The following is a 15,508-nucleotide window of genomic DNA, read 5'->3' as shown; positions in this document are numbered from 1 at the left end:
TTAACTCGTTGGCAAGTGTACCAAATTGTCACAAGTAGTAAAGTACTCGGAAGTTCGAGTGTCGAATCTACACAAACTTTATTTGTACTTATATTAATGCAAACCCAATTTAAAAGCAATAGATAAATAATTTAAAATAAAGATAAGAAAATATAGGAGATAAGATAAAGATTTAAAAGAAAAGATAAAAGATTTAAATATCAAAATAGAAGATAAAATATTAAGATATGATAAAGATAAGAGAAAATAGAAGATAAAAGATAAGAAAAATAAAAGATTAAGATAAAGATAAGAAAAGATAAGATAAGAAAAATAAAAGATAAAAATAGAAGATAAAAGAAATAAAATCAGAATATGATAAGGTTGGGACCTAGCCTGCCTGATTTGCTTAGGATGTATGAGTTTATGATTTTTCTTTATCAATTTAGGTGATTCTGTTCTACACCCACATCTGTTCAATTACTTGCCCCTGATTCCTCACGAAGGCTATTTTATTTATCTATCTTCCAAATTCCTTTGCAAAGACTCAACAAATAAAATGCATAAAGTATGAATTCTAGATGTTTGCAAGAATGCATGGGCATAAAATTATCATTCTATTCCTAGTAATGATTTTTTTATGAAATCCTTTCTTTTTGTTCTATTAGAAGTTACCCTCTTTCGAACGTCTAACCCCTAACAGAATATAAAGATGAATAATGCAAGATAAAAGCAGAAAATATAATAGAATAGAAAGCACCTTTGCATTGATAAATAGTGAGTACATCATACATCGCTTGGCTTTTAGGTCTCTCAGGCCCTAACTAGGGGTTTAGCCACTCATGGCTATTGAGGGCTTTAGAATGAATGAGGGCTTGAAGCTAAAAATCTTCCTTTTTGATATTTTTGATATCTTTTGGATTTGTTTTTCTTGTAATCATATCTTCTTGAGATTTCTTGATATTTTGGATATTTTATGGATCTTTTTCTCCATTAATCTATCATTTTCATATCTGCAACGCATAAATAAGAAAAATATCAAATCTTAATATTTAAGCCAAAGATAACTGCTAAATAAATATTTGTAAAGATATTTTCAATATATTTTTATTATCAAAATAACTCATATTTAGCAGTTATCAAGAACATACTATAATCATTAATAATATCCAAATCTTACAATCATGGTTTGGAAATTTTTTAAGAAAATCTGGTGCGTTTGATCATGCAAGTTTTGCATGAGACTAGTCATAATTTCCACTCTCGAACAAGTTTTGCATGAACAAGATTTTTCTCTCGTATTCTTTTCTCCTTTGGTGATTGTTAGAAATAATAATTATAATTCGTTATTTAATTTGGCAGTAAATCATGTTTCAAACGCAAGCCACCATGCTTAACTTAACTTATTTATGTGTAATTACCTTTTTGTTGGGTTCTTAGATATCTTACATTTTTATTTTATCTATAGAGTTTGAGTTCATATGAGGCTAAATTCAAAATCATATCAATGCAATGAAAGAAGTATTGGTGTTTTTTTATTTATAGATCATTTACTGCACACGATTAACCCGACGGGGTTGATTATAATTTATTACATAACGCCCTTTGACCCTGACTTAGCTTTTTCTAAACTCTCATTTGCTATTATATTTATTTTTTTATTAAGTATTGTTATAAAAATTGTTTGTGTATTGATTATAGACAAAATTGTATTTTTGGTCTCCCTACCTATCTCCAATTTCGATTTTAGTTCCCCTTTAAATTTATTCAAGAATTTAGTCTCCAATTATGTCAAATCCTGTAAATTTGGTCCTTAAGCCCATATTTGAATGTTGATTGCGTTCAAAAATATAGGCTTGAGGACCACATTTACATGATTTGACATAATTGGGGGATTAAATTCATGAATAAATTTAAAGGGAGGCTAAAATCGAAATTGGAGACAACTAGGGGGACCAAAAATACAATTTTGCCTTGATTATATGTGAAATAATTTGTTAGCAAAACAACCCATGAGCACAGGCCCAAAAGGACACGTAGCAAACCAACACTTAAGGATTAAGTCTGAAGAAGATAAGGATCAGAAATCACCAAATATTCTATTAGCAATTTTGTTAGTTATAATAACTTAGGATTCTTTTACCAGAATTCCATTAGCACTTTTACGGCCGGCTAATGATTGGTTGTAGCAATATCAAACATATCTATATATACAACTTCAATGCATAAATAAAATATAGAGAATTACCTTTTTGTTTCCTTCTTCTTCCTTAGCTAGTTCATAACAATTGGTCCAACCTGTCATCCTTATGTCTGAGCACAATACCAGGTAGGCCACCACAGAACGACCTCGAGGAGGTTGTTCATTGCCTTACTCAAAACCATGCTTCCATCTTGCAAGCTCAGTCCATCATGAACATTAAGATCGACTCTATTTTAGAGCATCTTGCAACACTTACAGTCCAACCACCCTCACCCCAAGATCACCCCACCCCCTCCCACACTCATCCTCATATGAAACTTGAGGTACCGCAGTTTGATGGGCATGACCCATTAGGGACAACCACCAGAGGATATTGATACTTTGCCCCCAACGAATTCTGATAACCACCCAGTGGTTGAACCTTTAACAATCCTTGACTGGAAATGGGATACCATTGGTGTTTCGCCTTCGAAGCTCGTTCTGGTTCAGTGGTTGGGATTAGCTCTGAAAGATACCACTTGGGAGCACTAGGATGACCTAAAGTTGCAATATCACCTTGAGGACAAGGTGATTTTTTCGGAAAAGGGTGTTGTTAGCAAAACAGCCCATGAGCACAAGCCCCAAAGGATACGCAATAAACTAGCGCACATCAAGGATTAGTCTAAAAGAGATAAGGATCATAAATCACCAAAATTGCTGAAGAATCTTCCCAAATATTCTATCAACAATTTTGTTATAACAACTTAGGATTTTTTTACCAGAATTCAGTTAGCACTTACACGGCTGGCCACTGATTAGTTGCAGCAATATCAAACATATCTATTTATACACCCAAGTGCAACAAGGCTTGGAAGGGTTACGGGTGTGTGAGCTTATTGATGAGGTTAACTGTTGTAGGAGGATTGATAGGATCTCTCAAATTTTTGTGTAGGAAGATGTTGAGGTTAATTATTCTTCGAATGCCTATCTTGGATTTGTCAAAACAAGATTCTATTATTTGGGAAGCATCTAAGGATGGCATCTACTCTATGAGAAGTGCCTATAAGCTTATCATGCTTAACCTAACAGATGTAAGTGAGTTCCATGTTCTCGATGATTGGCAGAAATTATGGGCTTTGAAGGTTCCAACGAGAGTTAAAAATATGTTGCAGAGATCCTGCAGGCACTGTATCCCTACCAGAATAAACCTAAAATCTTGTGGAGTGGATTGCCCCATCATCTGTCCATTAATTTTGTGAAGAAGATGTTGAATCTACATTCCATTGCTTTTCCCTATGTAATGCAAATACAAGTTGCTGGAATCATTTGCACTTAAGGCACCTTGTTGAGGATATTGCTTCTAATGTTGAGACTTTTGCAGAATTCATCTTTGCACTCTTCAACGACTTGCATGATCATCATCAACAACAAATGGCTATGTTGCTTTGGAGGCGGAGGAATGATAAAGTGTGGGACAACAAAGCTTACCCAGATTCGCATGTGATAGCTCAAGGAGATGAGTTCTTCCAGTCTTGGTCGAGAGTGAATAGGGAAATTGGATCACGTCTATGCCAATAAACATCACCTACTAGGGATATTTGGATTCCTCCTCAACCTGGGTCTTTGAAATGTAATGTAGATGCTAGTTTCTTTCAGTCACTGAAGATGAAGCTTGGAGCCTTCTCTCAGCATTGCAGTTTCTGCAATCCTTTGGCCTTGAAAAAGTCATTTTGAAGATTGATAATAAATCGGTAGCTGAAAGAGTAACATTGGTGACTATAGATAATTCCAAACTAGGAAGCATCATCTAGAGTTGTAGGGAGATTTTAGAAGATAACCTAACTTATCGAGTTCCTTTTATTAGAAGACAAGCTAATAGAGAAGCTTACGAGCTTGCTAGGGCAGCTCTTTTATTTCCTAGTCTCCATAATGTTGATCATGTTTTATCATGTATTCAACACTTGATTCTAAACAAAATGATATGAGTATTTTGCAAAAAAAAAAGTATAGACCAAGTCGAGAGTGTGTTGTACCACTCCCCCTGACACCATCTACCATTGTTTTGAAATATAACTAAAAAATAACATGTTGCAAACCTAACTCTAGCAACCAAGGAATAGCTTGGTTCCGCCTCCACAGGTTGAATAGAATCCTCCAAACAGATTGATTTTGCAAGCAAAAATCTCAGACACATACCAGCACCAAAAAGTCTTTGAGGGCCAAAGATGACAGCATCAACATTACATTTGATCATACATGGAGGTGGTTCCTGCCAAGGGACAATGCATTGACGCCTGGGTGCTTTTGAAGACTGCTTCAAACAGGCTCTCTCCCAATTCTTAAGACCAGGGTTTTAAATATCGGTCTGTGATCGTGATTTCGGTGGCAACATCAAGGTTTTAAATAAGACTTACTAAAAAAATTACTTTCTATGACCCGGATTCGACAATAATTGTCATAGACCCGTCTTAAAATGCATGCCGGTAACATTTTTGTAAATATTGAAATTTAAAACAAAGGCGATTTTGTGTTCTACGACGATTATTTATAAAACCGCCTTAGAATGTATTTGTGAAATAGTGTTGGAAGACGGGTTTTATATAGGATCGTCTTTGTTTTGGAAATAATTAAGTCACGCGACTCTACCCCTTCCAACCTCTTCAACACTCCAGACCCCTCCTTCAACCTCACACTCCAAACCCACCTCTCATTCCCTAGAGTAAGACCCTCCCCTCCATTTCTCATTATTCATTAACGCCGATAAAGCAAAAAATACACCCTTCACAAGTTCACATAAACACACCCGAAGAGAAAAAGAAATAAAGAGAGAGAGAGAGTCGGGTAGGGTTTTGTTCTTTGTTACTCGTTTCCTTCCAAATTAGGGTTTCCCTTTTTGATTCACCAAACTTCTCCCGATTCGAATTCGCCGAGTAGGGTTTTGTTGTTCCGCGTCTCGCTTTCGTGATGCCACACAGTTCAAAGCACAAATCGAGCAAGCACAGTTCACGTGACGCGAGGGAGCACTCCGACTCCGAGCGAGATTCCGGCGCCAAGGATCGGAGGAGCAAGGAGGAGAGCGGTGGCGGCGGCGGCGCGAAGAAGGATTCGAGTTCCGCGGAGAAGCGGAGGCTGGATTCGAAGGACGCACACTGGAACGGGGAGTATTCCGACGAGTACGCGTCATCGTCGAAGCGACACAAGGATGGCGGAGGCGGGGGAGACCAGTGGAATGGCCGCGAGGAGGGATTGAAGAAGTCAAAGACGGCGGGGGATTCGAAGAGCAGGAGGAGGGACGAAAGGGTGGGAGTGTACGGTGAGGGCGAGGAGGTGAAGAGGAGTAGCGGGAAAGGGGATGGTAAGTGGTTATGTTTGTTGTTCAGACTCAAAAGCTATTTACAACTATGCATTATTATTTGAGCTGTGTATTGTTTTTCTTGTAGCTTGAACAAATGGAATGCAGAGCTAATAATGCTGAGAGAGAAGCAGAGCTGCTAAAAGAACAACTGAAACATCTTAAGGATCAACTTGATAAGGTTTGGATCTCTAATTAGCTGCTTGCTGGCTTTTATTGTTCCTTTAAGAATATCATGTGTGAACAAAGCTATACTCACTCTGCAATATGAAATTTGATTTGGTGTTAAGCCTCTGAAATTCATGTAGACCTTTTTCTGGTTGAGGAATGTATTTTACATGCTTCATTTCATTGTTGTATTCCCTTTTCCAGTAGGGTTATTATCTTATGATTGCATTGCATCATGATTCCTATTTCCAGTGTTTGCATCAGAAGATTGAAGTTGAAAAAAAGCTATCTACTTTAATGTTTCAAGAAGTTGCTTCTACAGAGAGTAATGTTTTAGTTAAGCATTTGCAACAGGAGCTTCGGAACTATGTAAGTTTGCTTTCTTTTTTATCTTGAATCTTGATGGCTCTTTTTATTGGGATTATAGTAATGCGAGAACACATACATTGATGACTTGATGTATATGACTCTGGACTAATTTTGGTAGTTACTCATCTGGCATAATCATAAATGAAGAGGAACTGTGTCATTATTTTATTGATTGGTCTGGCTATATAGAGAAAAAATTGAGTAGGCTTGGCCCCTTGACTTGAGTCCTTTTTTTAAAAAAAAAAATGCTGTGATGTCTATGGATTTGTGGCAAAAGTCTCATGTTTGTGTTTTTTCTTTGCTATTTATTGTCCATTTTTTAATGTAAAATTTAGTAAATATTATTTAATCCGACACCCCATATTTAGAAATACTACGAAGATATATTTTCTAGTTTTTATAACTTCATTAAAATATTTTATTTTCCTAAGGTTATGCTTTTGTCTAAATTCTCGTCTGTAGCCTTCCCTTTGCTGGTGCTTTAATGAGTTTTAACTCTAATTTTCAGCAAGCGTATGTTAACCAAATCATTATTTTGATACACAAGCTTTTGAAGTGTGATTGAGTTCGTTTTAATGTATGTTTTATAGGTTGCTGATGGGAACCTTATGGCCCTTGATTCTTGCTATAATCACTTAAGTCACAAGTAGGCTTCTACTATTAACTTAGTTTTCTGAAATTTGGTTTGTAAGTTTAAACCAGCCCATAAGCATCTTGTTTTAATATCTTAACAACCCCCACCCCCCAGTTAAGAATGCTTTGTATAATAATCATTCATGAATTTATCTCCCTTAATTGATATCTACATGTGTATCTCCCTTGATGTTTCCTTGTCCACATTTTTCATTATCACTCTATTTTCTTCATATTGCTTAAGATTACTCTATGCTGCTAAATTCTTTTTCTCTCTAGTAATGCGCAGTTTGAAGGAGAATTTTGACCAGGCTCTATAGAGAGACGATGTCATGGCAATTGTTGTTACAAGTATTGCAATTTGCTTTTTAATTGGACAGAGTCTAAGCTTTGAGATTTTTCAAATAACTGGGAAGGGACGGCACTTAAGTTTTCTCAATTTATTCTATCCTTTTGTTAATTTCTTAACTCACGTAATTAAGTTTTTATGGCAACCGTGATACGGTGACACCTTTTTTGAGGCAAGTTTCCTAATCCAGCAGAAAACCTTTATTTTATCATTGTTGATTTCAGTGTCATTTTCTTATTGTTGATTTCAGTGCCATGGGTTTTCAATGAGCTATTTGGAAATCAATTTTGGATTGTGATTATAGAGAATTGGATGCATAATTCGTGGTATTATTGCATTCATTCTTTGGGGGTATCTATAACTATTATGATCTGGCAGGCTTAGATGCTGTCCGATTTATCAAGACCTTCTCAATGTGTGTGCTTGCTTGTAAATGATCTTAGTTTTTCACTTTTCTCTCTTTAGGTGGGGGCTGCTGTCCAGTGATACAAGGCATTGCCATAATTAACTTGAAATCTATGTCTTGATATTTTATTTTTGCTCAAGTTTAGAATGCCCCTGTTCTGGATAATTAACTTGCTGAGATTTAAGCACTTACTTGCTTGTTGGTTCCTCTCACCTACTGGGTGTTATTTCATTTTTACTTGGGTGTTATTCATTGGGCAGTCTATCTCCTTGCCTTACGCTAGTCTTTTAGGTGAATATTACTTCAATTCTTTGAATATTACTTCAAGTCTTTTAGGTAAAATACTCAGATTCAGGTTATTTTTTCTCCTTTGAAGCTTGTTGTCAATTTTTGCTTGTCAATATTAACTTGTGTTAAAATAAGTCAGGCTCTATTTTTTTAAAAAAAAAATTTAAGCAGGACTTATCTCTCATTCCCTAGGACTTCTAACTAATTTTTGTTAAACATATAGTTAATTTTGACTAGATTCCTCTCTTTAATCATTGTACTGTAACCTATATAAACATCTTATTTGGCATACACTTATTTTGTTTCAATATATCCTTTATGTGGTATATAAACAAGTATGGCGTATGAGTTAGTTAAATATTATGATAATCTATAGCAACCTTGTAGTACTTGTATTTTTTTTGTTAATCTATCATGTTGAAATGCATTAACATGAAATTATTAATCATGTTTCTTGTGTTTCAGAATATGGCCTGTGACACATTTCTGACAGGCCTTCCCATCACTATTGCAGATCTTGAACCCCATCAGATACATTCCTTCTATGAATCTGTATGTCTTTTAATATCTTTGATCTCAAGCTCATTGGCTATAATTTTTTTTTTTCATATGCTCTATGTTTATACTCGTGTTTCCACATATATTTAAACATGATTCAATGCAGGCTAAATTCGTAAAATGTCATACTCATAAAGATTGAATTTTTATAGGATTTGAGTTTTATTTTTAAAGCTCTAATTAAATTTGAATTTTTTTTGCATGACCCATTGTATTTCACAACATGTATATCTTTTTGTTTAGTATATTCCTTGATTAATTGAATAGGAGCTGCTAATGATATTAAAAATTAATTAACTAATTTAGAATTAACAACCATCATGCATGCATTTCAAATTTCAATTCATTAGGGAAAAACATTTATTATCAGATAAATAATGTGAAAGGTTAGGATTAATTGCTTTTGTTGCATGATAAGTTCTGTACCATAAATTAAACTAATAATAAATACATGTATTGTATTTTAGAAATCCATTATCGCATCATACACTAAGTAAGTATTTTAGAAAATAAAAAATATTAATTATTTTTCAACAGTATTTTTCTCATTGAATATTGTTGCTCCTAAATATTAATTAATTCGCAACTATAATATAATGTTTTATAATGAGGACATTTTAATAAAATATATTTTTTCAAAGTAGTTAATAATTCTTTTATATATATATATATATATATATATATATATATTATCTTAAAAGACAAATAATTTGAGACAGAGGAAACAATTTCTACTACCAGAATTTTGAAATAGAAAAAAATGTTGTGCATAAATTCTTAATCCTCGTTTCCTCGTGCATCCCTGCAGCTGAGTAATTATTGTTCCTTTGAGGGTGTCCTATACTGTAAGCCTCATTTCCATCAACTGTTTAAGATGACCGGCAGCTGGGACAAAAGTTTTGAAGGTGAATTAATGCTATATAGTTTGTTTCTTAAGTATCATAAATACTTTTTTTTTTTTTTATTTCTAACAATAAAATACTGGCAACTTGTATTCATGCTTGTAGGTGTTCCAAGAAGTGTTAGAGTGGAAAGACCTGCTGATTAGGTTTTTACAATTGTAAGCCTCCTATTTTCTGAAGTCTAATACCAAGTTAGTATAAGTGTATAACAGTATTTGAAAAAGGGGTAAATAAAAGAATTGAAGACCCAGAATTGATTATCCTGGTCATGTGTATAGTTTTCTTAGTAATTCCTAGTGATACTTGTTATTTCTGCATGTTTTACTCTGTCGTACCATGTTTGTATTGAACTTCTTTACATGCTATGTAGATGTTTTAATCTAGCTAAAAAAATTGCTCAACTGTTAACGCTGCATCAATAGATATAAATTTCACAATATGAATCTTGGGATATTGGAGACACAAGGATAGTAACTTGTTGTTTGGTTTCCTGTTGTTTATAATATATATGCAGTGCCAATTGCAATTCCTTGATGTCAGCACTCTACATGCTGCTCTGCCAGATTCCACTGCTGTTAGAATCATCTCAAATTCTCGTTTGTATACACGTAAATCACTTATCTATTAGTAGGATTTTAATGTATTTCAAATATTTGTATAAGTAGAAATTTCTTTCTGTCATCTGGTTTTGGTTCAATTATGTAGGTGGTTTAACATTCATAGCTGCATGACCACCAAGTTCTCAAATACTGTAAATAGCTGCAAAAAAATATATCCAACAACAAAAATAACAAAAATAAATTCGCATTTTACATCGGTTCTAGGAAGACCGTCGTAAAATTAAAAACTTTCTACATCGATTCTTAACAAGTGATCATCGTAGAATTAAAAGCATTCTACATCGGTCGTGCACGTGACCGTCGTATAATGAAATGTTTTTTAAATCGGTCATTTTGACGTGACCGTCGTACAATGAAATGCTTTTTAAATCGGTCATTTTGACGTGACCGTCTTAGAAATATACATAGCGCGACCGTCGTAGAATAGCTACTCTTTTGTTGTAGAAAGTTGTTGTAGTAGTAGTATCAGTTGCATTTGTCTGTGATTTGTCACGATATTAACAAATGTGATGAAATCGTAAGGCGATCTCGACCTATATTTAAAACCTTGCTTAAGAATGTCTTTGGCTCTCAGCACTACAACAAAGGATTGTGATTTGCTCCTTCCCAAATTCTACCATTTCTATGCCACCAGAGACTCCACAACATCATAACAAACTCCTTCAAGATTATTCTAGGCAAGAGATCCACGAAAGTTAAAAAAAAAAAAAAAAGTTCAGAGAACCCATCTGCCACTTGAAGAAAAACAAGTTCTTCATGCGTTGGAAAATTGGATCTTCTCACATATTAATATAGTGAACAGGATATATCATGTTATGTGAGAAAGTTGCAAAACCATTATAATAGAATTCACCATTACTCAAGATGTTGAAATCCACATTGGCTCTGAAGTCAAAAGCATCTTAGGTGATAAGGTTGGTAGTGCTAGTGGATGGAGCTCACCATTATTTCAAGATGTTGAAATTTGTCGCACTATGCAAGCCTTTTGTAGAGTTTGGATTCATTATATCTTTCGTGAAGGCAATCTGTGCGCAGATACTTAAGCTAGATTAACTTATGATTTAGAAGACAATTACATGATGAATGAGCAACCTCATGCAGTTATGTAGAACTTGTTCTTAGCTGACTTTGGGAGTTTCTATTCCTCATTTTATTTTAGTGTATTTTTTATTTTATTTTTAGTCTTACGCCTCGTTGAATGTTTATAAAAAGAGAAGAATCCATCATTATTTATGTAAGATCTAATAGTTTAATTTTATGTTTTTTATTTACAATATGACATTATCATGTTTCTTTGTAACGTCAGAAATCCTATATATTAGTATGTGATATATATATATATATATATATATATATATATATATATATATATATATATATATATATATATTATAATATGTTTCAATTAACATACATGAGTTTAATTTATATATATGGATAGTATAAAACATATTTATGCAAATATTTAATAGGATTCATCTTATTGTTATATTGTCATATTAACCAATAAATGACATGATAAAATGGTTAAATCTTATAAAATATATCTGTAAATATATTTTACATCACATATATATATATATATATATATATATATATATATATATATATATATATATATATATATATATATATATATTAAATTGTTAACTTATTTTAAAGAAATTTTTTCTTAAAGATATTTTTCATTTTAATTTTCATAAAGCTTTATTTATTTTTAATTCTTATGTTTAGTAAAAATAATATATTTTAATCTTTTTTATAACACTATGAACTAAAAGTACATGACTTTCATAGTTTTATAAAATTAAATAGGTACTAATTTCAAAAATAATATATTTGTTTGAGTCCTAGATAAATAATTATTTATTTTTATTTAATTTCTCAAAAACATTTTATAATAAGTTATTTTTCATATTTTAAGGTTTCACACTTTGTAATGAACAAGATACATCCCAAATGTATCATGATGTAGAATGTTTTTAAGGTCACTTTTGAGGCAATTCCTTCCTGAACTCCAAAATGACCCAAACAAACAAAACTATCCCTCCACCCAACATCATTGGGCCCCATCTCCATCCAACAATCCAACACCACCGCTCCACTCAAATACACCCAACAACGCTGTCAACAACTCTTTGCAGGGAAGAAGACGCAAACAGAGAAAAGGACAACGAAGAGGTGTAAAATGCGGAATAGAAACTATGCTAACATGAATTCACATATATGTTATTTTTTTATACTTCTAGAACAATATTTCCAAAACTATGCTAACATGCTTGGAACAACTTTTTCATAATCATGCTAACATGCTTTCAGAACAACCTTTTTGGAACTATGCTAACATACTTCTAGAACAACCTTTCCACAATTATGACATAGTTCTGAAAACGTTGTTCCAAAAGTATAAAAAAATAATGTATTGCGGATTCATGATTTTGGAATGGAGGGGTGTTTTACACCCCTTCGTCGTCTTCTTCTCCGTCTACGCCTTCTTCCTTGGAGTTGTCGACAATGGTGGTGTTTGTGTAGCGATGGAGGTGGGGCACATTGGTGTTGGGTGGAGGGTAGTTTATTAGTTTGGGTCTTTTTGGAGGTACACGAAGCGAAAGGGGGTGCAGGAAGTCATTCTCCTTCCTGAACTTATAACCTGGGGAACTCAAGCGGATTGCTTATTTTGGGCTCCATGGCCCAATTTCTTGTAGGGTTAGTGTTTATATTTCGGGTGTTGCTAGGTGCACTAGGCTTATTGCTTGTGCACCTAGCATAGAAAATGAATTTTTCAAAATGTCCTTCATACAGATTACGTGATCCGTATAAGTCATACGGATCATGATGCTCTGATCAACTGAGCTAATAGGTCAATTATGTTATAAAATAAATAATATTATTATATATAATAGTAAAATTTCTAATGTATATTTAATGCGCATGTAAATTTAAATAATAAGTTTTGTGACAATTAATTTGATATAACTTATACAATTAGCTAATCTGTATGTTTTTTAATTTATTAATAAATTATTTTTTTAAATAGTAAATATTTTTTATTTATACAAAAATATATAATTCGTATGAGTTATATCAAAATTAATTGTCACAAAATTTATTATTTAATTTACATGAACATTAAATATACATGATAAATTTAATGTTATATATAACAACATTATTTATTTTATAACATAATTGGCTTATTAGCTCAGTTGGTTAGAGCGTCCTGCTAATAACGCGAAAGTCTTAATTTTAAATTAATTCGTAAAACATATTTTTAAAATTAAAAAAAATCACTTATGAATTAGGTGATCAGTATGATTTTCGTTTTTTGTGTTGGGTGCACAAGCAATATGCCTGGTGCACCTAGCAACACCCTTATATTTCTTAAGCCACTCCTAGGGCTTTGCTACACACACCCATCATAATTGTTGGTACACCCAACAAATTAGTGCAATTCTCATTTTACCCTTCTATAAAACTAATACGAATTTGTATGAGGCTTAAAGATTGCCCAATCCGTAAGTGGCCCAAATGATTTTTTTAATTTTTTTTTCAAAAATATGTTTTATGAATTAATTTAAAATTAATGACCCAAGTAGAAATCGAACATGTAACTTTCGCATGATTAGCATGACACTCTAACCAACTAAGTTAATAGGTCAATTATATTATAAAATAATTAATGTCGTTATATGTAACACTAAAATTTCTAATGTATATTAAATGCGCATGTAAATTTAGATAATAAATTTTGTGACAATTAATTTTGTTCTAATAATTAATTTGTTTACATATATAAATTTTAAATAAAAATCATAGGTTTCATAAAAAATCATATATGTAAATATATTAATTATTATATCAAAATTAATTATCACAAAATTTATTATCTAAATTTACATGCGCATTAAATATATATTAGAAATTTTAATGTTACATATAGCGACATTAATTATTTTATAACATAATTAGCCTATTAGCTCAGTTAGTTAGAGTGTCATGCTAATAACGCGAAAGTCATAGGTTTAATTTTTTTTTTTGGTCATTAATTTTAAATTAATTCTTAAAACATATTTTTGAAAAAAAAATTAAAAAAATATTTGGATCACTTATGAATTACTTAATCCGTATCAATTTTATGAAAGGACAAAACAAAAATTACACTGATTTGCTGAGTATACCAGCAATTATTCTGGATGTCCCTAGCAAAAACCCCACTTCCACCCTCTAGAACAAAAATAAGAGCCACTTACATCCTCATAACCGAAAAGAGAAAAAGCCACTTCCACCCCAACATCCAAGAAAACACACTAAAAAAGCCACTTCCGTTTGCAAGATATACTATTAGGAATAATGCAGTTTTAATGGAATGGCCACCAACGAAGCATTATTTGGGTCTTCAATAAATAAATCACGTCCTTTGGTGTTTAATTTAGTATTTTAAGTTAAACATCCACTAGTCTATTATTATAAGATACATAAACAACAGGAATAGGGGACTATTAAGTGGATCCAAATTGATTTTTGCTCCAAATAAGTAGAACCTGCATGTGGGAAGGAACCTTTGAGTCTGACTCAAGTGATGATCTATCCAGGTTCAAGTTCAACTGAATCCACCCTTAATTATATTCATATACAACACCAACAACCACTCTATTTTTATTAATATATATCCAATTTTATTAGTGATGTCTCATATGAAACGTATAAATGAACAATTAATTAGGAGAACTGAAAATGAGTTTTTTTTTCCCTTTTCTAACCCGCTTTGTTCTATGCACTCATTGTTCTCTTTTAATTTATTATTAGCATCAATCCAATATACTATTTATGTATATACTCACCATGCCCCCTTCTTCTTTAGCAAAGCAACCTTTTGTGCTGCTGTTTCCTGTTATGTATTAATTAATTAATTGATCAATTAAAGGCTGTCTCTATGTTTGTGGACGATTCCAACGCAAAAATCAAGACATGCAAGGACTCAAGTTATGTGGAACCCCCTCAAACGAATTGGAGAATTAAGCTAGCTTAGGGGCAAATTATGTGGAACCCCTTAAAAAGCAAGTTTCCATAAAAATGATTAAATTAAATTCATGGTTATAATGAGGTGCATCTTCGTCCCAAGTGTAGGCTATAGGCTAATGTACTCTATTGTACTGTGCCTTTCAGAATAATAATAAAAAGATCTAACTGAAAATGATAGTGCTTTGTTTTAATATGTTTGACAAGGACAAATATAGATCACAGTGATCAATTATTTGCATTTGTAGCACAAGGTTAGAGGTCGAGGGAAAGTTCAGGCAAGAAAAACCGGAATGGTGTTTTCCACTATAGTTTTTATATATCCATTACATTAATTTCTTGTGCTCTAAAGTTTGATATATGGTTGAGCTACTTCTCCTAGGTAGTAGTAGGTGGTAACCATCTTTATGCTCTGATTGTGTTTCGGAAGTATCAAGAATTCCAAGCGAATCTTAGAAAAAGTTGAGGATGAAATCTCACCAATTGACATGGATTCTTATTCTATATATATCTATTCCATGACAATAAAGAGAATGATCCATTTTTGGTTTACATATTTCTTTTTACTTGTTTTACCTTTTAATTAACTTTTATTAATGTAACTTTTCATTTTTTTATTATTAAACATCTTCTTTTTCTCTTCTTATATTTTATGTATTATTCCACAAAATGAAAATGTGGAC

The 15,508-nt window shown here is 32.6% G+C and overlaps 1 protein-coding gene across 4 annotated transcripts; it reads left to right on the top strand.

Annotated features, from left to right (window-relative positions):
• The first annotated feature begins 4,773 nt into the window (after window positions 1-4,773).
• Window positions 4,774-9,986, top strand: LOC114385436. Of its 4 annotated transcripts, none has more exons than XR_003660871.1 (8): window positions 4,774-5,516; window positions 5,602-5,694; window positions 5,934-6,050; window positions 6,641-6,696; window positions 6,963-8,278; window positions 9,093-9,189; window positions 9,292-9,344; window positions 9,701-9,986. XR_003660871.1 is itself a non-coding variant. In XM_028345515.1 (7 exons), the coding sequence occupies exons 1-6, from the start codon at window positions 5,514-5,516 to the stop codon at window positions 9,330-9,332; spliced, it is 438 nt and encodes a 145-aa protein (XP_028201316.1). In that variant the 5' UTR covers window positions 4,778-5,513; the 3' UTR covers window positions 9,333-9,344; window positions 9,701-9,986. The 4 variants fall into 4 exon arrangements, 1 of the variants encoding a protein (XP_028201316.1); XR_003660872.1 differs by having other exon boundaries at window positions 4,777-5,516; window positions 8,192-8,278; XR_003660873.1 differs by lacking the exon at window positions 6,641-6,696.
• The last annotated feature ends 5,522 nt before the right edge of the window (window positions 9,987-15,508 follow it).

Source organism: Glycine soja, chromosome 14 (genome assembly GCF_004193775.1).
Source record: "Glycine soja cultivar W05 chromosome 14, ASM419377v2, whole genome shotgun sequence".
Lineage (NCBI taxonomy): Eukaryota > Viridiplantae > Streptophyta > Magnoliopsida > Fabales > Fabaceae > Glycine > Glycine soja.
This window is presented reverse-complemented; position numbering and strand designations above follow the sequence as displayed.

Bases quoted from the DNA above. Each gene is read 5' to 3' on its own strand.
- LOC114385436 (XM_028345515.1), top strand. The intron at 5,695-5,933 runs GTTTGGATCTCT...TCCTATTTCCAG, and splicing joins TTAAGGATCAACTTGATAAG to TGTTTGCATCAGAAGATTGA. The intron at 8,279-9,092 runs GTATGTCTTTTA...GCATCCCTGCAG, and splicing joins TACATTCCTTCTATGAATCT to CTGAGTAATTATTGTTCCTT.